Source organism: Oncorhynchus keta, chromosome 25 (genome assembly GCF_023373465.1).
Source record: "Oncorhynchus keta strain PuntledgeMale-10-30-2019 chromosome 25, Oket_V2, whole genome shotgun sequence".
Classification (NCBI taxonomy): domain Eukaryota; kingdom Metazoa; phylum Chordata; class Actinopteri; order Salmoniformes; family Salmonidae; genus Oncorhynchus; species Oncorhynchus keta.
The window spans coordinates 48945592-48972371 of NC_068445.1; the positions used below are offsets into that span (position 1 = coordinate 48945592).

The 26780-nt window shown below is 50.0% G+C and overlaps 1 protein-coding gene and 1 long non-coding RNA gene across 2 annotated transcripts in view; one reads left to right on the top strand and one right to left on the bottom strand.

Annotated features, from left to right (window-relative positions):
* The window catches only part of tmem8b (transmembrane protein 8B), a 323154-nt gene that overhangs the window by 40051 nt on the left and 256323 nt on the right, over window positions 1-26780 (top strand). Inside the window, exon 2 of the mRNA XM_052479892.1 lies at window positions 13303-13492. Coding sequence (XP_052335852.1) covers window positions 13303-13492 — 190 coding nt within the window. The remainder of the gene's footprint in view (window positions 1-13302; window positions 13493-26780) is intronic.
* LOC127911892 (uncharacterized) lies at window positions 14829-15666 on the bottom strand. Its single transcript, XR_008079788.1, has 3 exons — window positions 15604-15666; window positions 15142-15216; window positions 14829-14841 (listed from the first exon to the last, which is right to left on the bottom strand). It is a non-coding gene; the product is annotated as an uncharacterized LOC127911892 (long non-coding RNA).

A 26780-nucleotide genomic window follows, 5' to 3' on the forward strand; every position in this document is an offset into this window, starting at 1 on the left:
GTCGTACTCTGCGGATGTTGTAGAGCATGAACCTACAGGAACGGGCCACCGCCTTGATGTTAGTTGAGAACGACAGGGTGTTGTCCAGGATCACGCCAAGGTTCTTAGCGCTCTGGGAGGAGGACACAATGGAGTTGTCAACCGTGATGGCGAGATCATGGAACGGGCAGTCCTTCCCCAGGAGGAAGAGCAGCTCCGTCTTGCCGAGGTTCAGCTTGAGGTGGTGATCCGTCATCCACACTGATATGTCTGCCAGACATGCAGAGATGCGATTCGCCACCTGGTCATCAGAAGGGGGAAAGGAGAAGATTAATTGTGTGTCGTCTGCATAGCAATGATAGGAGAGACCATGTGAGGTTATGACAGAGCCAAGTGACTTGGTGTATAGCGAGAATAGGAGAGGGCCTAGAACAGAGCCCTGGGGGACACCAGTGGTGAGAGCGCGTGGTGAGGAGACAGATTCTCGCCACGCCACCTGGTAGGAGCGACCTGTCAGGTAGGACGCAATCCAAGCGTGGGCCGCACCGGAGATGCCCAACTCGGAGAGGGTGGAGAGGAGGATCTGATGGTTCTATATAGTGGACTACTATAGACCAGAACCCTGTTCCCTATATAGTGGACTACTATAGACCAGAGCCCTATTCTCTATATAGTGGTACTACTTTAGACCAGAGCCCTATTCCCTATTTAGTGCACTACTATAGACCAGAGCCCTATGGCACCCTATTCCCTATATAGTGCACTACATTAGACCAGAGCCCTATTCCCTACATAGTGCACTACATTAGACCAGAGCCCTATTCCCTATATATAGTGCACTACTATAGACCAGAGCCCTATGGCACCCTATTCCCTATATAGTGCACTACTTTAGACCAGAGCCCTATAGATCTCTATTCCCTATATAGTGTACTACTATAGACCAGGGCCCTATTCCCCATATAGTGCACTACTATAGACCAGAACCCTATTCTCTATATAGTGCACTACTTTAGACCAGAACCCTATTCCCTATATAGTGCACTACTTTAGACCAGAACCCTATTCTCTATATAGTGCACTACTATAGACCAGAACCCTATTCTCTATATAGTGCACTACTTTAGACCAGAACCCTATTCTCTATATAGTGCACTACTTTAGACCAGAGCCCTATTCCCTATATAGTGCACTACTATAGACCAGAACCCTATTCCCTATATAGTGCACTACTTTAGACCAGAGCCCTATAGATCTCTATTCCCTATATAGTGCACTACTATAGACCAGAACCCTATTCCCTATATAGTGCACTACTTTAGACCAGAGCCCTATTCCCTATATAGTGCACTACTTTAGACCAGAGCCCTATAGATCTCTATTCCCTATATAGTACACTACTTTAGACCAGAACCCTAATTCCCTATATAGTGCACTACTTTAGACCAGAACCCTAATTCCCTATATAGTGCACTACTTTAGACCAGAGCCCTATAGATCTCTATTCCCTATATATAGTGCACTACTATAGACCAGAGCCTGGTCATTTGGGACTCGCCCACCCTTCATCTCTTCCAGATAATGAAGGTGTCATATCAGCAGCTTGACTGCCAGTCAATGGAACAATGGAGAGATGGACGTTTTCATTGGAGGAAGAAAAATAACCATTTCAGAGTCTTTCAGGTGAATCCACTTACTCCTAATGTCTTGTAAATCTGTTTTTTATGATGATGACACAAGATCGTCGGCAGGAAATTATCTTTCAATGGCTCTGCTTTTGATAAACACATCAACGTTTTGTTTTCATGTTCTAGTTTACACTTTAATCCAAAGAGGGAACGAGATCCTCAAACAAAAACGTCTCAGTGGAAATATGATATAATATAATGTGGTACATTTTTATATAAGAGGTCTCTAACATCCAGCACGATGCCGAGAATTTTTTTTTTGTTTGTTGACAAAATCATTGCCATTCCTCATGACACGAAAAACATACTTATCCTGAATGACTGAAATGAAAAGCAACATTTCTCCTGGTAAACCTACTGAAATGAAAAGCAACATTTCTCCTGGTAAACCTACTGAAATGAAAAGCAACATTTCTCCTGGTAAACCTACTGAAATGAAAAGCAACATTTCTACTGGTTTGACGCTCAGCCTCTAAAGATATATGGAGGCGTTAATGTACTGTGTACAGTTGAAGTCAGAAGTTTACATACACCTTAGCCAAATACATTTAAACTAGTTTTTTTTCACAATTCCTGACATTTAATCATAGTAAAAATTCCCTGTTTTAGGTCAGTTAGGATCACCACTTCATTTTAAGAATGTGAAATAGTCAGAGTAATAGTTGAGAGAGTGATTTATTTCAGTTTGTATTTCTTTCATCACATTCCCAGTGGGTCAGAAGTTTACATACACTCAATTAGTATTTGCCTTTAAATTGTTCAGGGTCTTGTTGGTTCCAGATTTGGTGTATCGGTACCGCGTCCCATGCGGTAGCTTAGAAAACAGTCAATGACTCCAAAAACTTCACAGATCTTTATTGTAAAGGGTTTAAACACGGTTTCCCATGCTTGTTCAATGAACCATAAACAATTAATGAACATGCACCTGTGGAACGGTCGTTAAGACACTAACAGCTTACAGACGGGAGGCAATTATGGTTCACAGTTATGAAAACGTAGGACACTAAAGAGGCCTTTCTACTGACTCTGAAAAACACCAAAAGAAAGATGCCCAGGGTCCCTGCTCATCTGCGTGAATGTGCCTTAGGCATGCTGCAAGGAGGCATGAGGACTGCAGATGTGGCCAGGGCAATAAATTGCAATGTCCGTACTGTGAGATGCCTAAGACAGCGCTACAGGGGAGACAGGACGGACATCTGATCGTCCTCGCAGTGGCAGACCACGTGTAACAACACCTGCACAGGATCAGTACATCCGAACATAACCCCTGCGGGACAGGTACAGGATGGCATCAACAACTGCCAGAGTTACACCAGGAACACACAATCCCTCCATCAGTGCTCAGACTGTCCGCAATAGGCTGAAAGAGGCTGGACTGAGGGCTTGTAGGCCTGTTGTGAGGCAGGTCCTCACCAGACATCACGGGCAACAACGTCGCCTATGGGCACAAACCCATCGTCGCTGGACAAGACAGGACTGGCAAAAAGTGCTCTTCACTGGCAAGTCGCGAGGAACTCTCAACCCACACCACTACAGCCCCATCGATGTGGAAGGAGGCGTGGCTCGCCCCTCCTTTTCCTGTAGTCCACGATCAGCTTCCTCTGTCTTGCTGACGTTGAGGCAGAGGTTGTTGTCCTGGCACCACACTGCCAGGTCTCAGGCACAGTCAGAGCACAGATAACAGCAGACAGCTGTGAAGTAGTGGAGCCCAGTCAGAGAGTACAGTGAAAGGACAGGCAACGTCTGTTTTATTCAGGGATATGTGTTCTCAGTCCTCTGACACAGGGCACTGCCGGAATGTCTAAGATTGACGGCTGCATTATTAACGATACAGTAGAGGCCGAGCTATTAGGAAGCTGGAATGCCACGTTTTAAAGGCACTGAGGAAGGTACTGCGCTAGACAGAGTTGGCATCTTGCTCTAGCATCTTGTTTGATTCCAGTTGTTTCGGTTGGAGGACTCTTTCAGCATTATGACTGTGGGGGAGGGGTTTAGTACACTATAAAGTATTAAACAATTCAACTCCCAAGGAAAGTCTCTCTCACTGCTTTTATTTTCTTTGGTAAAAAAAAAAAACTCTTCTGAGTCAAACCAGTTATACCTGGTCTGGTTCTGTCTGTCTGACCCCACTCTCTGTCTGTCTGTACCCCACTCTCTGTCTGTCTGTACCCCACTCTCTGTCTGTCTGTACCCCACTCTCTGTCTGTCTGTACCCCACTCTGAAGGATGGAATCTGTCTGTCTGTACCCCACTCTCTGTATGTCTGTATCCCACTCTCTGTCTGTCTGTACCCCACTCTCTGTCTGTCTGTCTGTCCCCCACTCTGAAGGATGGAATCTGTCTGTCTGTACCCCACTCTCTGTCTGTCTGTACCCCACTCTGAAGGATGGAAGCTGTCTGTCTGTACCCCACTCTGAAGGATGGAAGCTGTCTGTCTGACCCCACTCTCTGTCTGTCTGTACCCCACTCTCTGTCTGTCTGTACCCCACTCTGAAGGATGGAATCTGTCTGTCTGTACCCCACTCTCTGTCTGTCTGTACCCCACTCTCTGTCTGTCTGTACCCCACTCTCTGTCTGTCTGTACCCCACTCTCTGTCTGTCTGTACCCCACTCTCTGTCTGTCTGTACCCCACTCTCTGTCTGTCTGTACCCCACTCTCTGTCTGTCTGTACCCCACTCTCTGTCTGTCTGTACCCCACTCTGAAGGATGGAATCTGTCTGTCTGTACCCCACTCTCTGTCTGTCTGTATCCCACCCCTGTCTCTGTCTGTCTGTACCCCACTCTGAAGGATGGAAGCTGTCTGTCTGTACCCCACTCTCTGTCTGTCTGTACCCCACTCTCTGTCTGTCTGTATCCCACTCTGAAGGATGGAATCTGTCTGTCTGTACCCCACTCTCTGTCTCTGTCTGTCTGTACCCCACTCTCTGTCTGTCTGTACCCCACTCTGAAGGATGGAATCTGTCTGTCTGTACCCCACTCTCTGTCTGTCTGTACCCCACTCTCTGTCTGTCTGTACCCCACTCTCTGTCTGTCTGTACCCCACTCTCTGTCTGTCTGTACCCCACTCTCTGTCTGTCTGTACCCCACTCTCTGTCTGTCTGTACCCCACTCTCTGTCTGTCTGTACCCCACTCTGAAGGATGGAATCTGTCTGTCTGTACCCCACTCTCTGTCTGTCTGTATCCCACTCTGAAGGATGGAAGCTGTCTGTCTGTACCCCACTCTGAAGGATGGAATCTGTCTGTCTGTACCCCACTCTCTGTCTGTCTGTATCCCACTCTGAAGGATGGATGCTGTCTGTCTGTACCCCTCTCTCTGTCTGTCTGTACCCCACTCTCTGTCTGTCTGTACCCCACTCTCTGTCTGTCTGTACCCCACTCTCTCTGAAGGATGGAATCTGTCTGTCTGTACCCCACTCTCTGTCTGTCTGTACCCCACTCTCTGTCTGTCTGTACCCCACTCTCTGTCTGTCTGTCTGTCTGTACCCTTTGTCTGTACCCCACTCTGAAGGATGGTAAGCTGTCTGTCTGTACCCCACTCTGAAGGATGGAAGCTGTCTGTACCCCACTCTCTGTCTGTCTGTACCCCACTCTGAAGGATGGAAGCTGTCTGTCTGTACCCCCACTCTCTGTCTGTCTGTACCCCACTCTGAAGGATGGAATCTGTCTGTCTGTACCCCACTCTCTGTCTGTCTGTACCCCACTCTCTGTCTGTCTGTACCCCACTCTGAAGGATGGAAGCTGTCTGTACCCCCACTCTGAAGGATGGAAGCTGCCTGTCTCTGTACCCCACTCTCTGTCTGTCTGTCTGTCTGTACCCCACTCTCTGTCTGTCTGTACCCCACTCTGAAGGATGGAATCTGTCTCTGTACCCCACTCTGCAGGGGTTTAAAATGTAAAGCAGGCAAGGTGTAAGGCAGGCGATGTGCAAAGTGTAAAGCAGGCGAGGTTTAAAGTGTAAAGCAGGCAGGTGAGGTGTAAAGTGTAAAGCAGGCGAGGTTTAAAGTGTAAGGCAGGTGAGGTGTAAAGTGTAAAGCAGGCGAGGTTTAAAGTGTAAGGCAAGTGGGCAAGGCTTAAAGTGGAAGGCAGGCAGGAGAGGTGTCAAGTGTAAAGCAGGAGAGGTGTAAAGTGTAAAGCAGGCAGGGTGTAAAGTGTAAGGCAGGCAAGGCTTAAAGTGTAAGGGAAGTGGGCGAGGTGTAAAGTGTAAAGCAGGCTAGGTGTAAAGTGTAAAGCAGGCGAGATGTAAAGTGTAAAGCAGGCAAGGTTTAAAGTGTAAGGCAGGCAAGGTGTAAAGTGTAAAGCAGCCGAGGTGTAAAGCAGGTGAGGTTTAAAGTGTAAAGCAGGAGAGGTTTAAAGTGTAAAGCAGGCGTAAAGTGTAAAGCAGGTGTAAAGTGTAAAGCAGGCAAGCTTTAAAGTGTAAAGCAGGCGAGGTGTAATGTGTAAAGCTGGCTAGGTATAAGGTGTAAAGCAGGCGAGGTGTAAAGTGTAAAGCAGGCAAGCTTTAAAGTGTAAAGCAGGCGAGGTGTAAAGTGTAAAGCAGGCAAGCTTTAAAGTGTAAAGCAGGCGAGGTGTAAAGTGTAAAGCAGGCAGGCTAGGTGTAAAGTGTAAAGCAGGCGAGATGTAAAGTGTAAAGCAGGCAAGGTTTAAAGTGTAAGGCAGGCAAGGTGTAAAGTGTAAAGCAGCCGAGGTGTAAAGCAGGTGAGGTTTAAAGTGTAAGGCAGGAGAGGTTTAAAGCAGGCAGAGGTGTAAGGCAGGTGAGGTTTAAAGTGTAAAGCAGGTGAGGTTTAACGTGTAAGGCAGGTGAGGTTTAAAGTGTAAAGCAGGCAAGCTTTAAAGTGTAAAGCAGGCAAGCTTTAAAAAGTGTAAAGCAGGTGAGGTTTAAAGTGTAAAGCAGGCGAGGTTTAAAGTGTAAAGCAGGCGAGGTGTAAAGTGTAAAAAGCAGGCAATGGCAAGCTTTAAAGTGTAAAATAGGCGAGGTGTAAAGTGTAAAGCAGGCTAGGTGCAAAGTGTAAAGCAGGCGAGGTGTAAAGTGTAAAGCAGGCAAGCTTTAAAGTGTAAAGCAGGCGAGGTTTAAAGTGTAAAGCAGGCGAGGTGTAAAGTGTAAAGCAGGCGAGGTGTAAAGTGTAAAGCAGGCGAGGTGTAAAGTGTAAAGCAGGCGAGGTGTAAAGTGTAAAGCAGGCGAGGTTTAAAGTGTAAAGCAGGCGAGGTTTAAAGTGTAAAGCAGGTGAGGTTTAAAGTGTAAAGCAGGCGAGGTGTAAAGTGTAAAGCAGGCGAGGTGTAAAGTGTAAAGCAGGCGAGGTTTAAAGTGTAAAGCAGGCGAGGTTTAAAGTGTAAAGCAGGCGAGGTTTAAAGTGTAAAGCTGGCGAGGTGTAAAGTGTAAAGCTGGCGGGTGTAAAGTGTAAAGCAGGTAGAGGTGTAAAGTGTAAAGCAGGCGAGGTGTAATGTGTAAAGCAGGCGAGCTTTAAAGTGTAAAGCTGGCGAAAGTGTAAAGCCAGGTGTAAACACCTGTAAAGCAGGCGAGGTGTAAAGTGTAAAGCAGGCGAGGTGTAAAGTGTAAAGCAGGTGAGGTTTAAAGTGTAAAGCAGGTGAGGTTTAAAGTGTAAAAAGCAGGCGGCCAGGTGTAAAAAAAGTGTAAAGCAGGCGGCCAGTTGTGTAAAGTGTAAAGCAGGCGGCCAGGTGTAAACACCTGTAAAGCAGGCGAGCTTTAAAGTGTAAAGCAGGCGGTAGGCCAGTAATGTGTAATATTATTATTGAATAATAGTGAAGACATCAAAACTATGAAATAACACATATTTTTATTTCCCTTTATTTAACCAGGTAGGCTAGTTGAGAACACCTTTATTTAACCAGGTAGGCTACCTTTATTTAACCAGTTGGTAGAACACCTTTATTTAACCAGGTAGGCCAGTTGAGAACACCTTTATTTAACCAGGTAGGCCAGTTGAGAACACCTTTATTTAACCAGGTAGGCCACCTTTATTTAACCAGGTAGGCCAGTTGAGAACACCTTTATTTAACCAGGTAGGCCAGTTGAGAACACCTTTATTTAACCAGGTAGGCCAGTTGAGAACACCTTTATTTAACCAGGTAGGCCAGTTGAGAACACCTTTATTGAGAACACCTTTATTTAACCAGGTAGGCCAGTTGAGAACACCTTTATTTAACCAGGTAGGCCAGTTGAGAACACCTTTATTTAACCAGGTAGGCCAGTTGAGAACACCTTTATTTAACCAGGTAGGCCAGTTGAGGCACAGTTGAGAAACACCTTTATTTAACCAGGTAGGCCAGTTGAGAACACCTTTATTTAACCAGGTAGGCCAGTTGAGAACACCTTTATTTAACCAGGTAGGCCAGTTGAGAACACCTTTATTTAACCAGGTAGGCCAGTTGAGAACACCTTTATTTAACCAGGTAGGCCAGTTGAGAACACCTTTATTTAACCAGGTAGGCCAGTTGAGAACACCTTTATTTAACCAGGTAGGCCAGTTGAGAACACCTTTATTTAACCAGGTAGGCCAGTTGAGAACACCTTTATTTAACCAGGTAGGCCAGTTGAGAACACCTTTATTTAACCAGGTAGGCCAGTTGAGAACACCTTTATTTAACCAGGTAGGCCAGTTGAGAACACCTTTATTTAACCAGGTAGGCCAGTTGAGAACACCTTTATTTAACCAGGTAGGCCAGTTGAGAACACCTTTATTTAACCAGGTAGGCCAGTTGAGAACACCTTTATTTAACCAGGTGGCCACCTTTATTTAACCAGGTAGGCCAGTTGGAGAACACCTTTATTTAACCAGGTTGAGAACACCTTTATTTAACCAGGTAGGCCAGTTGAGAACACCTTTATTTAACCAGGTAGGCTAGTTGAGAACACCTTTATTTAACCAGGTAGGCTAGTTGAGAACACCTTTATTTAACCAGGTAGGCCAGTTGAGAACACCTTTATTTAACCAGGTAGGCCAGTTGAGAACACCTTTATTTAACCAGGTAGGCCAGTTGAGAACACCTTTATTTAACCAGGTAGGCCAGTTGAGAACACCTTTATTTAACCAGGTAGGCCAGTTGAGAACACCTTTATTTAACCAGGTAGGCCAGTTGAGAACACCTTTATTTAACCAGGTAGGCCAGTTGAGAACACCTTTATTTAACCAGGTAGGCCAGTTGAGAACACCTTTATTTAACCAGGTAGGCCAGTTGAGAACACCTTTATTTAACCAGGTAGGCCAGTTGAGAACACCTTTATTTAACCAGGTAGGCCAGTTGAGAACACCTTTATTTAACCAGGTAGGCTGGTTGAGAACACCTTTATTTAACCAGGTAGGCCAGTTGAGAACACCTTTATTTAACCAGGTGGCCAGTTGAGAACACCTTTATTTAACCAGGTAGGCCAGTTGAGAACACCTTTATTTAACCAGGTAGGCCAGTTGAGAAACACCTTTATTTAACCAGGTAGGCCAGTTGAGAACACCTTTATTTAACCAGGTGGCCAGTTGAGAACACCTTTATTTAACCAGGGAGGCCACCTTTATTTAACCAGGTAGAACACCTTTATTTAACCAGGTAGGCCAGTTGAGAACACCTTTATTTAACCAGGTAGGCCAGTTGAGAACACCTTTATTTAACCAGGGAGGCCAGTTGAGAACACCTTTATTTAACCAGGGAGGCCAGTTGAGAACACCTTTATTTAACCAGGTAGGCCAGTTGAGAACACCTTTATTTAACCAGGGAGGCTGTTGAGAACACCTTTATTTAACCAGGGAGGCCAGTTGAGAACACCTTTATTTAACCAGGGGCCAGGCCCTTTAGTTGAGAACACCTTTATTTAACCAGGTAGGCCAGTTGAGAACACCTTTATTTAACCAGGGAGGCCAGTTGAGAACACCTTTATTTAACCAGGGAGGCCAGTTGAGAACACCTTTATTTAACCAGGAGGCCAGTTGAGAACACCTTTATTTAACCAGGGAGGCCAGTTGAGAACACCTTTATTTAACCAGGGAGGCCAGTTGAGAACACCTTTATTTAACCAGGGAGGCCAGTTGAGAACACCTTTATTTAACCAGGGAGGCCAGTTGAGAACACCTTTATTTAACCAGGGAGGCCAGTTGAGAAGAAGTTCTCATTTATAACTGCGACTTGGCCAAGATAAAGCAAAGCAGTGCGACAAAAACAACAACACAGAGTTACACATAAACAAGCGTACAGACAATAACACATTAGAAAATCTTTATACAGTGTGTGCAAATTGAGTAAGGAGGTAAGGCAATAAATAGGCCAATATTAGCGAAGTAATTACAATTTAGCAAATGAACACTGGAGTGAGAGATGTGCAGAAGACGAATGTGCAAGTAGAAATACTGGTGTGCAAAAGAGCAGATAAGTAAATAAAAACAATATGGGGATGAGGTAGATAGACTGGATGGGCTATTTACAGATGGGCTGTGTACAGCTGCAGCAATCGGTAAGCTGCTCAGATAGCTGATGCTTAAAGTTAGCGAGGGAGATTTTTTTGCAATTCGTTCCAGTCATTGGCAGCAGAGAACTGGAAGGAAAGGTGGCCAAAGAAGAATTGGCTTTGGGGGTGACCAGTGAAATATACCTGCTGGAGCGCGTGCTACAGGTGGGTGTTGCTATGGTGACCAGTGAGCTGAGATAAGGCTGAGCTTTACCTAGCAAAGACTTATAAATGACCTGGAGCCAGTGGACTTGGCGATAAATATGTAGCGAGGACCAGCCAACGAGAGCATACAGGTCGCAGTGGTGGGTGGTATATGGTTAGTTTACAGACTAAAGAGAGTTAACAGTCTAACCAGACACCTAGGTATTTATAGTTGTCCACATATTCTAAGTCAGAGCCGTCCAGAGTAATGATGCTGGACAGGCCGGCAGGTGCGGGCAGCGATCGGTTGAAGAGCATGCATTTAGTTTTACTAGCGTTTAAGAGCAGTTTGAGGCCACGGAAGGAGAATTGTATGGCATTGAGGCTTGTTTGGAGATTTGTTAACACAGTGTCCAAAGAAGGGCCAGAAGTATACAGAATGGTGTCGTCTGTGTAGATGTGGATCAGGGAATCACCCGCAGCAAGAGCGACATCATTGATATATACAGAGACAATAGTCGGCCCGAGAATTGAACCCTGTGGGTCCCCCATAGAGACTACCAGAATTCCGGACAACAGGCCCTCCGATTTAACACACTGAACTCTGTCTGCAAAGTAGTTGGTGAACCAGGCGAGGCAGTCATTAGAGAAACCCTGGCTGTTGAGTCTGCTGATAAGAATAAGGTGATTGACAGAGTCGAAAGCCTTGGCAAGGTCGATGAAGACGGCTGCACAGTACTGTCTTTTATCGATGGCGGTTATGATATCGTTTAGTACCTTGAGCGTGGCTGAGGTGCACCCGTGACCGGCTCGGAAACCAGATTGCATAGCGGAGAAGGTACGGTGGGATTCGAAATTATCAGTGATCTGTTTAACTTGGCTTTCAAAGACCTAAGAAAGGCAGGGTAGAATAGATATAGGTCTACAGCAGTTTGGGTCTAGAGTGTGTCCCCCTTTGAAGAGGGGGATGACCGCGACCGCTTTCCAATATTTAGGAATCTCGGACGATACGAAAGAGAGATTGAACAGACTAGTAATAGGGGTTGCAACAGCGGATAATGTTCGAAAGAGAGGGTCCATATGGAATCATGTAGTAACCAAAAAAGTTAAGCAAATATATATTTTACATTTGAGATTCTTCAAAGTAGCCACCCTTTGCCTTGATGACAGCTTTGTACACTCTTGACATTCTCTCAACCAGTTTCACCTGCCTGGAATGCTTTTCTAACAGTCTTGAAGGAGTTCCCACATATTCTGAGCACGTGTTGGCTGACTTTTCGTTCACTCTGCGGTCCAACTCATCCCAAACCATCTCAATTGGGTTGAGGTCAGGTGATTGTGGAGGCCAGGTCATCTGCACTCCATCACTCTCCTTATTGGTCAAATAGCCCTTACACAGCCCGGAGGTGTGTTGGGTCATTGTCCTGTTGAAAAACAAATGATAGTCACACTAAGCGCAAACCAGATGGGATGGAGTATCGCTGTAGAATGCTGTGGTAGCCATGCTGTTTAAGTGTGGCTTGAATTCTAAATAAATCACAGACTGTGTCACCAGCAAACCACCCCCACACCATCACACCTCCTCCTCCATACTTCACGGTGGGAACCACACATGCGGAGATCATCTGTTCACCTCCTCTGCGTCTCACAAAGACTAATAGCCTGGAATCACAAAAATACCTTTTTGGAGGGATCCTAATAAGGCTACAGTGTTGTTTGGTTTAACGTTGAGATGAGATTTGCATACCAATGCAAAATAGGCTACTCTGATGCATATCCTATAAATGAGATCAGGGAACCGGGTCCGTTGCCTACACACACTGCTCCGCGGCTGGAAAGATACGGCGCGTTACACGGGAGTACGTAGAATGTCGGAGCGCACTACAAGGAGCCTCCCCTATACCCTATATAGTGCACTACTTTAGACCAGAGCCCTATGGCACCCTATTCCCTATATAGTGCACTACTTTAGACCAGAGCCCTATGGCACCCTATTCTCTATATAGTGCACTACTTTAGACCAGAGCCCTATGGCACCCTATTCTCTATATAGTGCACTACAAGGAGCCTCCCCTATACCCTATATAGTGCACTACTTTAGACCAGAGCCCTATGGCACCCTATTCTCTATATAGTGCACTACTTTAGACCAGAGCCCTATGGCACCCTATTCCCTATATAGTGCGCTACTATAGACCAGAGCCCTATGGCACCCTATTCCCTATATAGTCACTACTTTAGACCAGAGCCCTATTCCCTATATAGTGCACTACTTTAGACCAGAGCCCTATTCCCTATATAGTGCACTACTTTAGACCAGAGCCCTATGGCACCCTATACCCTATATAGTGCACTACTTTAGACCAGAGCCCTATGGCACCCTATTCCCTAAAAGTGCACTACTTTAGACCAGAACCCTATGGCACCCTATTCCCTATTTATATAGTGCGCTACTTTAGACCAGAGCCCCATGACACCCTATTCCCTATTAAAATGTACTACTTTAGACCAGAGGCTGTAGATGTGGTTTCTCTGTCTCCTCCCTGGCCGGCTGATAGGGATGGTGGGGACAGGGGGTAGAGTGGATTGAGGGTAAAGGCTGGATCTGAAGGCTGACTGTCTCACATCAACATGATTAAATCATTGGTTGTTAGATTCTGAGGAGAAAATCACCTAAACTGCATTAGAAGCTATTTCTCTACCCGCTGTCCCCTGTGTGTGCCTGCGTGTGCGTGTGTGTGTGCCTGCGTGTGCGTGTGTGTGTGTGTGTGTGTTGTCTGGGTGAGAATGTACGTCTTCGCCCGGAGAAATGTAACTAATCATTTCTCTGACTCGTCCTCCCCCTCGTCCTCCCCATCGTCCTCCCCATCGTCCTCCCCATCGTCCTCCCCTCGTCCTCCCCCTCGTCCTCCCCCTCGACTTCCCCCTCCCCCTCCCCCTCATCCTCCCTTCGTCCTCCCCCTCATCCTCCCCCTCGTCCTCCCCCTCGTCCTCCCCTCGTCCTCCCCCTCGTCCTCCCCCTCATCTCTCTTTCCTCCAGATTGTCACTTCGTAACAGACTACTTTACACGGACGCCTCGTAAGCTGAACGCGTTCCGGTCCTTCGCCAGCGTGGAGCTGTTCCACTTCAGTGTTCCTGAAGACACTGTGGTGGCTGTATGGAACCTCATCACCTTCAAGGAACAGGGAGGAACCTTTGGTGACAGCTGTCCCGACCGCAACGTCACAGTGTGAGTACATCTAACCTTAACCTGACCACAACGTCACAGTGTGAGTACATCTAACCTTAACCTGACCCCAACGTCACAGTGTGAGTACATCTAACCCTAACCTGACCACAACGTCACAGTGTGAGTACATCTAACCTGACCCCAACGTCACAGTGTGAGTACATCTAACCTGACCACAATGTCACAGTGTGAGTACATCTAACCTGACCACAACGTCACAGTGTGAGTACATCTAATCTGACCGCAACGTCACAGTGTGAGTACATCTAACCTGACCACAACGTCACAGTGTGAGTACATCTAACCTGACCACAACGTCACAGTGTGAGTACATCTAACCTGACCCCAACGTTACAGTGTGAGTATATCTAACCCTAATCTGACCCCAACGTCACAGTGTGAGTACATCTAACCCTAATCTGACCACAACGTCACAGTGTGAGTACATCTAACCTGACCACAATGTCACAGTGTGAGTACATCTAACCTTAACCTGACCCCAACGTCACAGTGTGAGTACATCTAACCTTAACCTGACCACAACGTCACAGTGTGAGTACATCTAACCTTAACCTGACCCCAACGTCACAGTGTGAGTACATCTAACCTTAACCTGACCACAACGTCACAGTGTGAGTACATCTAACCTTAACCCGACCACAACGTCACAGTGTGAGTACATCTAACCTTAACCTGACCACAACGTCACAGTGTGAGTACATCTAACCTTAACCTGACCACAACGTCACAGTGTGAGTACATCTAACCCTAACCTGACCACAACGTCACAGTGTGAGTACATCTAACCTGACCACAACGTCACAGTGTGAGTACATCTAACCCTAACCTGACCACAACGTCACAGTGTGAGTACATCTAACCCTAACCTGACCACAACGTCACAGTGTGAGTACATCTAACCCTAATCTGACCACAACGTCACAGTGTGAGTACATCTAACCTGACCCCAACGTCACAGTGTGAGTACATCTAACCCTAATCTGACCACAACGTCACAGTGTGAGTACATCTAACCTGACCACAACGTCACAGTGTGAGTACATCTAACCCTAATCTGACCACAACGTCACAGTGTGAGTACATCTAACCCTAATCTGACCACAACGTCACAGTGTGAGTACATCTAACCCTAATCTGACCACAACGTCACAGTGTGAGTACATCTAACCTTAATCTGACCCCAACGTCACAGTGTGAGTACATCTAACCCGAACCTGACCACAACGTCACAGTGTGAGTACATCTAACCCTAACCTGACCACAACGTCACAGTGTGAGTACATCTAACCTTAACCCGACCACAACGTCACAGTGTGAGTACATCTAACCTAACCTGACCACAACGTCACAGTGTGAGTACATCTAACCTGACCACAACGTCACAGTGTGAGTACATCTAACCCTAATCTGACCACAACGTCACAGTGTGAGTACATCTAACCTAACCTGACCACAACGTCACAGTGTGAGTACATCTAACCTGACCACAACGTCACAGTGTGAGTACATCTAACCCTAACCTGACCACAACGTCACAGTGTGAGTACATCTAACCTTAACCTGACCACAACGTCACAGTGTGAGTACATCTAACCTGACCACAACGTCACAGTGTGAGTACATCTAACCTTAACCTGACCACAACGTCACAGTGTGAGTACATCTAACCCTAACCTGACCACAACGTCACAGTGTGAGTACATCTAACCCTAACCTGACCACAACGTCACAGTGTGAGTACATCTAACCTTAACCTGACCACAACGTCACAGTGTGAGTACATCTAACCTGACCACAACGTCACAGTGTGAGTACATCTAACCTTAACCTGACCACAACGTCACAGTGTGAGTACATCTAACCTTAACCTGACCACAACGCCACAGTGTGAGTACATCTAACCTTAACCTGACCCCAACGTCACAGTGTGAGTACATCTAACCTTAACCTGACCACAACATCACAGTGTGAGTACATCTAACCTGACCACAACATCACAGTGTGAGTACATCTAACCTGACCACAACGTCACAGTGTGAGTACATCTAACCCTAACCTGACCACAACGTCACAGTGTGAGTACATCTAACCTAACCTGACCACAACGTCACAGTGTGAGTACATCTAACCCTAACCTGACCACAACGTCACAGTGTGAGTACATCTAACCCTAACCTGACCACAACGTCACAGTGTGAGTACATCTAACCTGACCCCAACGTCACAGTGTGAGTACATCTAACCCTAACCTGACCCCAACGTCACAGTGTGAGTACATCTAACCCTAACCTGACCCCAACGTCACAGTGTGAGTACATCTAACCCTAACCTGACCACAACGTCACAGTGTGAGTACATCTAACCCGACCCCAACGTCACAGTGTGAGTACATCTAACCCTAACCTGACCACAAGTCAAAGTGTGAGTAGATCAATAGAATGGGACCACAGAGATCAATAGTGGGAGTACATCAATAACCTGACCACAGAGATCAATAGTGTGAGTACATCAATAGACCTGGGGAGAGAGTCACAGAATGTGAGTACATCAACCCTAGAATGGGGAGAACGTCACAGTGGGAGAGTACATCAATAGAATGGTCACAGTGAGAGACATCAACCTAACCTGGGAGAACGATCACAGAATGGGAGAGTGGATCAATAGAATGGGGGAGAGAGAGAGATCAATAGAATGGGAGAGAGAGATCAATAGAATGGGAGAGAGAGAGATCAATAGAATGGGAGAGAGAGATCAATAGAATGGGAGAGAGAGATCAATAGAATGGGAGAGAGAGAGATCAATAGAATGGGAGAGAGATCAATAGAATGGGAGAGAGAGATCAATAGAATGGGAGAGAGAGAGATCAATAGAATGGGAGAGAGAGATCAATAGAATGGGAGAGAGAGATCAATAGAATGGGGGAGAGAGATCAATAGAACGGTAGAGAGAGATCAATAGAATGGGGGAGAGAGATCAATAGAACGGTAGAGAGAGAGATCAATACATTTACATTTACATTTAAGTCATTTAGCAGACGCTCTTATCCAGAGCGATAATATAATGGGGGAGAGATTGATCCACTTATCAATTATTTAGCTATTTATAATATAATAATAATAATAATAATAATAATAATAATATATGCTATTTAAACACCATAAGTTAAACAAATGCAGATCACTTTCCTCATCTCCTCCTTTATCCAGAGCGATAATATATAGAGATAGCATCAGTTTTGAATAAATAGATAATAATAATAAGCCCAATAATAATAATAATATATGCCCATTTACCCCAGATAGATAAACAGATATCCCATCAGCCCATCTCCCCAGATAGATAACAGATATCCCATCAGTTTTGAACAAATAGATAACAGGTATCCCACAGCCCAGACCCCAGATAGATAACAGATATCCCACAGCCCAGACCCCAGATAGATAACAGATATCCCACAGCCCAGACCCCAGATAGATAACAGATAACCCACAGCCCAGACCCCAGATAGATAACAGATATCCCACAGCCCAGACCCCAGATAGATAACAGATATCCCACAGCCCAGACCCCCAGCACCATAGATAACAGATAACCCACAGCCCAGACCCCAGATAGATAACAGATATCCCACAGTCCAGACCCCAGATAGATAACAGATATCCCACAGCCCAGACCCCCAGCACAATAGATAACAGATATCCCACAGCCCAGACCCCAGATAGATAACAGATATCCCACAGCCCAGACCCCAGATAGATAACAGATATCCCACAGCCCAGACCCCAGATAGATAACAGATATCCCACAGCCCAGACCCCCAGCACAATAGATAACAGATATCCCACAGCCCAGACCCCCAGCACAATAGATAACAGATATCCCACAGCCCAGACCCCAGATAGATAACAGATATCCTTCAGCCCAGACCCCAGATAGATAACAGATATCCCACAGTCCAGACCCCAGATAGATAACAGATATCCCACAGCCCAGAACCCAGATAGATAACAGACATCCCACAGCCCAGACCCCCAGCACAATAGATAACAGATATCCCACAGTCCAGACCCCAGATAGATAACAGACATCCCACAGCCCAGACCCCCAGCACCATAGATAACAGATATCCCACAGTCCAGACCCCAGATAGATAACAGATATCCCACAGCCCAGACCCCAGATAGATAACAGACATCCCACAGCCCAGACCCCCAGCACAATAGATAACAGATATCCCACAGTCCAGACCCCAGATAGATAACAGATATCCCACAGCCCAGACCCCAGATAGATAACAGATATCCCACAGCCCAGACCCCAGATAGATAACAGATATCCCACAGCCCAGACCCCAGATAGATAACAGATATCCCACAGCCCAGACCCCAGATAGATAACAGATATCCTTCAGCCCAGACACCAGATAGATAACAGATATCTTTCAGCCCAGACCCCCAGCACAATAGAAAGCAGATATCCCACAGCCCAGACCCCAGATAGATAACAGATATCCTTCAGCCCAGACCCCCAGCACAATAGATAGCAGATATCCCACAGCCCAGACCCCAGATAGATAACAGATATCCCACAGCTCAGACCCCAGATAGATAACAGATATCCCACAGCCCAGACCCCAGATAGATAACAGATATCCCACAGTCCAGACCCCAGATAGATAACAGATATCCTTCAGCCCAGACCCCAGATAGATAACAGATATCACACAGCCCAGACCCCAGATAGATAACAGATATCCCACAGCCCAGACCCCAGATAGATAACAGATATCCCACAGCCCAGACCCCAGATAGATAACAGATATCCCACAGCCCAGACCCCAGATAGATAACAGATATCCCACAGCCCAGACCCCAGATAGATAACAGATATCCCACAGCCCAGACCCCAGATAGATAACAGATATCCCACAGCCCAGACCCCAGATAGATAACAGATATCCCACAGCCCAGACCCCAGATAGATAACAGATATCCCACAGCTCAGACCCCAGATAGATAACAGATATCCCACAGCCCAGACCCCAGATAGATAACAGATATCCCACAGCCCAGACCCCAGATAGATAACAGATATCCCACAGCCCAGACCCCAGCACAATAGATAACAGATATCCCACAGCCCAGACCCCAGATAGATAACAGATATCCCACAGCCCAGACCCCAGATAGATAACAGATATCCCACAGCCCAGACCCCAGATAGATAACAGATATCCCACAGCCCAGACCCCAGATAGATAACAGATATCCCACAGCCCAGACCCCAGATAGATAACAGATATCACACAGCCCAGACCCCAGATAGATAACAGATATCACACAGCCCAGACCCCAGATAGATAACAGATATCCCACAGCCCAGACCCCAGATAGATAACAGATATCCCACAGCCCAGACCCCAGATAGATAACAGATATCCCACAGCCCAGACCCCAGATAGATAACAGATAACCCACAGCCCAGACCCCAGATAGATAACAGATATCCCACAGCCCAGACCCCAGATAGATAACAGATATCCCACAGCCCAGACCCCAGATAGATAACAGATAACCCACAGCCCAGACCCCAGATAGATAACAGATATCCCACAGCCCAGACCCCAGATAGATAACAGATATCCCACAGCCCAGACCCCAGATAGATAACAGATATCCCACAGCCCAGACCCCAGATAGATAACAGATATCCCACAGCCCAGACCCCAGATAGATAACAGATATCCCACAGCCCAGACCCCAGATAGATAACAGATAACCCACAGCCCAGACCCCAGATAGATAACAGATATCCCACAGCCCAGACCCCAGATAGATAACAGATATCCCACAGCCCAGACCCCCAGATAGATAACAGATAACCCACAGCCCAGACCCCAGATAGATAACAGATATCCCACAGCCCAGACCCCAGATAGATAACAGATATCCCACAGCCCAGACCCCAGATAGATAACAGATATCCCACAGCCCAGACCCCAGATAGATAACAGATATCCCACAGCCCAGACCCCCAGCACAATAGATAACAGATATCCCACAGCCCAGACCCCCAGCACAATAGATAACAGATATCCCACAGCCCAGACCCCAGATAGATAACAGATAACCCACAGCCCAGACCCCAGATAGATAACAGATATCCCACAGCCCAGACCCCCAGATAGATAACAGATATCCCACAGCCCAGACCCCAGATAGATAACAGATATCACACAGCCCAGACCCCAGATAGATAACAGATCTATCTGTCTGTGGTTCGGTAACAAGGCCACAGAGGATTTGACTGGCTGTGTTACACTACATGACAACACACAGCGACACAGTTGGATGATCATACAACCAATTACAGGCTCTGTCTCAGACATCAGACAGACAGGCAGACAGACAGACAGACAGACAGGCAGGCAGGCAGACAGACAGACAGACAGACAGACAGACAGACAGACAGACAGACAGACAGACAGACAGACATCAGACAGACAGACATCAGACATCAGACAGACAGACATCAGACAACAGACAGACAGACAGACAGACAGACAGACAGACAGACAGACAGACAGACAGACATCAGACAGACAGACAGACAGACAGACAGACAGACAGACAGACAGACAGACAGACAGACAGACAGACAGACAGACAGACAGCCAGACATCAGACAGACAGACATCAGACAGACAGACAGACAGACAGACAGACAGACAGACATCAGACAGACAGACATCAGACAGACAGACAGACAGACAGACAGACAGACAGACAGACAGACAGACAGACAGACAGACAGACAGACAGACAGACAGACAGACAGACAGACAGACAGACAGACATCAGACAGACAGACAGACAGACAGACAGACAGACAGACAGACAGACAGACAGACAGACAGACACGCTGGGCATGATTGTCAATCTGAAAGACACTGTGAAGTTAATTATAATTAACAAGCTTTCTGAGATGCTTTAGAACAGAACAAGTCAGTGGATCTTGAACAAAATCCCCCAGAATCCCCCAGACAGACCAAGTCAGTGGATCTTGAACAAAATCCCCCAGAATCCCCCAGACAGACCAAGTCAGTGGATCTTGAACAAAATCCCCCAGAATCCCCCAGACAGACCAAGTCAGTGGATCTTGAACAAAATCCCCCAGAATCCACCAGACAGAACAAGTCAGTGGATCTTGAACATATTCCCCCAGAATGTACAGCTAGCTAGCTCTTATAATCAGCCACTCTGAGCTCTGCTACTATGCCTGTGGGTGGGCCTGCCTCCCAAACGGCACCCTGTTCCCTATGTAGTGTACTACTGTTGACCAGAGCCCTATGAGGGTACCATTTGGGACACAGCTTGGTTTGTTTGTTGGGCTCCTCTCTGATATAACACTGATAAATAGGTGTCTCTTTAAAATAACACAATATGGCACAGAAACAGTAGAGGTCACAGCCTCCTCCCAATTGGGATGAAAGTCCCTGGTAACATCTCTCAGATGAGAAAGGGGTAGATCAGGGGAGAGAGGGGGCAGAGGGAGGAGAGATCAGGGAGAGAGGGGGCAGAGAGGGGGCAGAGGGAGGGGAGATCAGGGGAGAGAGGGGGCAGAGGGAGGAGAGATCAGGGGAGAGAGGGGCAGAGGGGGCAGAGGGAGGAGAGATCAGGGGAGAGAGGGGGCAGAGAGGGGGAGAGGGGGCAGAGGGAGGAGAGGGAGGGCAGAGGGAGGGGAGAGGGGGAGAGGAGGGGGATCAGAGGAGGGGGCAGAGGGAGGGGGCAGAGGGAGGGAGATCAGGGCAGAGAGGGGGCAGAGGGAGGAGAGATCAGGGGAGAGAGGGGGCAGAGAGGGGGCAGAGGGAGGAGAGAGGAGGCAGAGGAGGGAGAGGGGTCAGAGGGAGGAGATCAGGGAGAGAGGGGGCAGAGGGAGGAGAGATCAGGGTGAGAGGGGCAGAGGGAGGAGAGAGGGGGCAGAGGGAGGGGAGAGGGGGAGAGAGGGGGCAGAGGGAGGAGAGAGAGGGGGCAGAGAGGGGGCAGAGGGAGGAGAGAGAGGGGGAGAGAGGGGGCAGAGGGAGGGGAGATCAGGGAGAGAGGGGGCAGAGGAGGAGAGAGAGGAGGCAGAGGGAGGGGAGATCAGGGGAGAGAGGGGCAGAGAGGGGCAGAGGGAGGAGAGATCAGGGGAGAGAGGGGGCAGAGAGGGGGCAGAGGGAGGAGAGAGGAGGCAGAGGGAGGGAAGAGGGGTCAGAGGGAGGGGAGATCAGGGGAGAGAGGGGGCAGAGGGAGGAGAGATCAGGGGTGAGAGGGGGCAGAGGGAGGAGAGAGGGGGCAGAGAGAGGGGAGAGGGGGCAGAGGGAGGGAAGAGAGGGGGAGAGAGGGGGCAGAGGGAGGGGAGAGGGGGCAGAGGGAGGGGAGATCAGGGTAGAGAGTGGGCAAAGGGAGGGGAGATCAGGGGAGAGAGGGGGCAGAGAGGGGGCAGAGGGAGGAGAGAGGAGGCAGAGGGAGGGGAGATCAGGGGAGAGAGGGGGCAAAGGGAGGGGAGATGAGGGGAGAGAGGGGGCAGAGAGGGGCAGAGGGAGGAGAGAGGAGGCAGAGGGAGGAGAGATCAGGGGAGAGAGGGGGCAGAGGGAGGGGAGAGGGGGCAGAGGGAGGGGAGATCAGGGGAGAGAGGGGGCAGAGGGAGGGAGGAGGGGGCAGAGGGAGGAGATCAGGGAGAGAGGGGCAGAGGGAGGAGAGATCAGGGGAGAGAGGGGGCAGAGAGGGGGCAGAGGGAGGAGAGGGGGCAGAGAGGAGGAGAGAGAGGGGGAGAGAGGGGGCAGAGGGAGGAGAGATCAGGGAGAGAGGGGCAGAGAGGGGGCAGAGGGAGGAGAGAGAAAGGGGAGAGAGGGGCAGAGAGAGGGTGCAGAGAGGGGGCAGAGGGAGGAGAGAGGAGGCAGAGGAGGGGAGAGAGGGGGCAGAGAGGGGGCAGAGGGAGGAGAGATCAGGGAGAGAGGGGGAGAGGGGGCAGAGGGAGGAGAGAGGAGGCAGAGGAGGGGAGAGGGGTCAGAGGGAGGAGATCAGGGAGAGAGGGGGCAGAGGGAGGAGAGAGGGGCAGAGGGAGGGAGATCAGGGGAGAGAGGGGCAGAGGGAGGAGAGATCAGGGAGAGAGAGGGCAGAGGGAGGAGAGAGGGGGCAGAGGAGGAGAGAGAGGGGGAGAGAGGGGGCAGAGGAGGAGAGATCAGGGGAGAGAGAGGGGGCAGAGAGGGGGCAGAGGAGGAGAGAGAAGGGGAGAGAGAGGGGGCAGAGGAGGGAGAGAGGGTGCAGAGAGGGGGCAGAGGGAGGAGAGAGGAGGCAGAGGGAGGAGAGAGAGGGGGCAGAGAGGGGCAGAGGGAGGAGAGATCAGGGAGAGAGGGGGCAGAGGGAGGAGAGAGGAGGCAGAGGAGGGGAGAGGGTCAGAGGAGGAGATCAGGGAGAGAGGGGGCAGAGGGGAGGAGAGATCAGGGGTGAGAGGGGCAGAGGGAGGAGAGAGGGCGCAGAGGAGGGAGAGGGGGCAGAGGGAGGAGAGAGAGAGGGAGAGGGGGCAGAGGGAGGGAGATCAGGGGAGAGAGGGGGCAGAGGGAGGGGAGATCAGGGGATAGAGGGGGGCAGAGGAGGAGAGAGGAGGCAGAGGAGGGGAGATCAGGGGAGAGAGGGGCAGAGGGAGGAGAGGGGGCAGAGGGAGGGGAGATCAGGGGAGAGAGGGGACAGAGGGAGGGAGATCAGGGGAGAGGGAGGCAGAGGGAGGGGAGGGGGCAGAGGGAGGAGAGATCAGGGGAGAGAGGGGGCAGAGGGAGGAGAGATCAGGGGTGAGAGGGGGCAGAGAGGGGGCAGAGGGAGGAGAGAGGGGGCAGGGGGAGGGAGAGGGGGCAGAGGAGGAGAGAGGGGGCAGAGGAGGGAGAGGGGGCAGAGGAGGGGAGAGGGGGAGAGGGGGCAGAAGGAGGAGAGAGGGGGCAGAGGGAGGGAGATCAGGAGAGAGGGGGGCAGAGGGAGGAGAGATCAGGGGAGAGAGGGGGCAGAGGGAGGAGAGAGGGGGCAGAGGGAGGGGAGAGGGGGCAGAGGAGGGAGAGAGAGAGAGAGAGAGGGGGCAGAGGGAGGAGAGAGGGGCAGAGGGAGGAGAGATCAGGGAGAGAGGGGGCAGAGAGGGGCAGAGGGTGGAGAGAGGGGGCAGAGGGAGGAGAGAGGGGGCAGAGGGAGGAGAGATCAGGGAGAGAGGGGCAGAGGGAGGCAGAGGAGGAGAGAGGGGGCAGAGGGAGAGAGAGGGGCAGAGGGAGGGAGAGGGGGCAGAGGGGAGATCAGGGAGAGGGGGGGGGCAGAGAGGGGGCAGAGGGAGGAGAGAGGGGGCAGAGGGAGGGAGAGGGGGCAGAGGGAGGGGAGATCAGGGAGAGAGGGGGCAGAGGAGGAGAGATCAGGCGAGAGAGGGGGCAGAGGAGGGAGAGGGGGCAGAGGGAGGGGAGAGGGGGAGAGAGGGGGCAGAGGGAGGAGAGAGGGGGCAGAGGGAGGAGAGATCAGGGGAGAGAGGGGGCAGAGAGGGGGCAGAGGGAGGAGAGAGGGGGCAGAGGGAGGGGAGATCAGGGGAGAGAGGGGGCAGAGAGGGGCAGAGGGAGGAGAGAGGGGGCAGAGGGAGGGGAGATCAGGGGAGAGAGGGGCAGAGGAGAGAGGGGGCAGAGAGGGGGCAGAGGGAGGAGAGAGGGGGCAGAGGGAGGGGAGATCAGGGAGAGAGGGGGCAGAGGGAGGAGAGATCAGGGGTGAGAGGGGGCAGAGGGAGGAGAGATCAGGGGAGATAGGGGGCAGAGAGGGGGCACAGGGAGGAGAGAGGGGGCAGAGGAGGAGAGAGGGGGCAGAGGGAGGGAGAGGGGGCAGAGAGGGGGCAGAGGGATGGGAGAGGGGGCAGAGGGAGGGGAGATCAGGGGAGAGGGGGCAGAGGGAGGAGAGATCAGGCGAGAGAGGGGGCAGAGGGAGGAGAGGGGGGGCAGAGGGAGGGAGAGGGGGCAGAGGGAGGAGAGAGAGGGGAGAGAGAGGGGAGAGGGAGGAGAGAGAGGGCAGAGGGAGGAGAGATCAGGGGAGAGAGGGGGCAGAGAGGGGGCAGAGGGAGGGGAGATCAGGGGACAGAGGGGGCAGAGGGAAGAGAGATCAGGGGAGAGAGGGGCAGAGAGGGGGCAGAGGGAGGAGAGAGGGGCAGAGGGAGGGGAGATCAGGGAGAGAGGGGGCAGAGGGAGGGAGATCAGGGAGAGAGGGGGCAGAGGGAGGAGAGATCAGGGAGAGAGGGGCAGAGAGGGGGCAGAGGGAGGAGAGAGGGGGCAGAGGGAGGGGAGATCAGGGGAGAGAGGGGGCAGAGGGAGGAGAGATCAGGGGTGAGAGGGGGCAGAGGGAGGAGAGATCAGGGGAGAGAGGGGGCAGAGAGGGGGCACAGGGAGGAGAGAGGGGGCAGAGGAAGGAGAGAGGGGCAGAGGGAGGGAGAGGGGGCTGAGGAGGGAGAGGGGGCAGAGGGAGGGGAGATCAGGGGAGAGAGGAGGCAGAGGAGGAGAGATCAGGGGTGAGAGGGGGCAGAGGGAGGAGAGAGGGGGCAGAGGGAGGGGAGATCAAGGGTGAGAGGGGGCAGAGGGAGGAGAGAGGGGGCAGAGGAGGGAGAGAGGGGGAGAGAGGGGGCAGAGGGAGGAGAGAGGGGGCAGAGGGAGGGAGATCAGGGTGAGAGGGGGAGAGGGAGGAGAGAGGGGGCAGAGGTATGGAGTGAGGCGGAGAGGTATGGTGTGAGGGGAGAGGTATGGAGTGAGGCGGAGAGGTAGGGAGTGTGGGGGAGAAAGAGGGAGAGGGGTGGAGAGGTAGGGAGTGGGGGGTAGGGAGTGGGGGAAAGAGGAAGAGGTAGGGAGTGGGGAGGGGGTTGGGAAAGAGGGGGAAGAGGAGAGCGATTGAGGGGAAAGGTAGGGAGTGGGGAAGGGGGGCAGCAGCTTGAGTTATTACCTGTCAGAGGAACGAGGCCCAGGCTGAGACCAACCAACCAACCATTCCCCGGGGAAGCATGTCTTTAAGAGTAGAGATGAGAGAACATACCTTTAAGAGAAGAGAGGAGAGAGGACAAGAGAGGAGAGAGGAGAAAACAGACCTTTAAGAGGAGAGAGGACAAGAGAGGAGAGAGAGGAGAGAGGAGAAACATACCTTTAAGAGAGGAAAGGATAGAGGAGAAGAGAGGAGAGAGAAGACAGACCTTTAAGAGAGGAGAGGATAGAGGAGAAGACAGGAGAGAGGTGGAAAACAGACCTTTAAGAGGATAGAGGAGAAGAGAGGAGAGAGAGGAGAGAGGTGGGAAAACAGACCTCTAAGAGGATAGAGGAGAAGAGAGGAGAGAGAGGAGAGAGGTGGAAAACAGACCTTTAACAGGAGAGAGGAGAAGAGAGGAGAAGAGAGGAGAGAGCAGAAAACAACTAAGAGGAGAGAGGATAGAGGAGAGAAGAGAGAGGAGAAAACAGACCTTTAAGAGGAGAGAGGAGGAGAGAGGAGAGAAGAGAGAGGAGAAGACAGACATTTAAGAGGAGAGAGGAGGAGACAGACCTTTAAGAGGAGAGAGGAAGAGAGAGGAGAAAACAGACCTTTAAGAGGAGAGGGGAGGAGAGAGGAGGAGACAGACCTTGGAGAGGAGGAGAAGACATGTATCACTAGAGCTGCCATAAGCCAACGGCCACTGACGTTTGATTGGGTAATTTTCTTTTTATCTGCCCGGTAAAAAGATATTCTGTCCTGTTCCTTACCTGACTTTTCCTAAATGTTAGTATTTTCCACGGCTAATTTGTCCACATTTTGTAATCATAAACAGAAGAGTGTTTAGAGCCTTTTTTGGCAGGTATTTTCCCACCTATTTCTAAGAGCGTCTGCTAAATGACTTAAATGTAAATGTAAATGTAAGACAATGTTCTGTAGGACGTTGGTACCCAGCCAGGCTCCAAGACAATGTTCTGTAGGACGTTGGTACCCAGCCAGGCTCCAAGACAATGTTCTGTAGGACGTTGGTACCCAGCCAGGCTCCAAGACAATGTTCTGTAGGACGTTGGTACCCAGCCAGGCTCCAAGACAATGTTCTGTAGGACGTTGGTACCCAGCCAGGCTCCAAGACAATGTTCTGTAGGACGTTGGTACCCAGCCAGGCTCCAAGACAATGTTCTGTAGGACGTTGGTACCCAGCCAGGCTCCAAGACAATGTTCTGTAGGACGTTGGTACCCAGCCAGGCTCCAAGACAATGTTCTGTAGGATG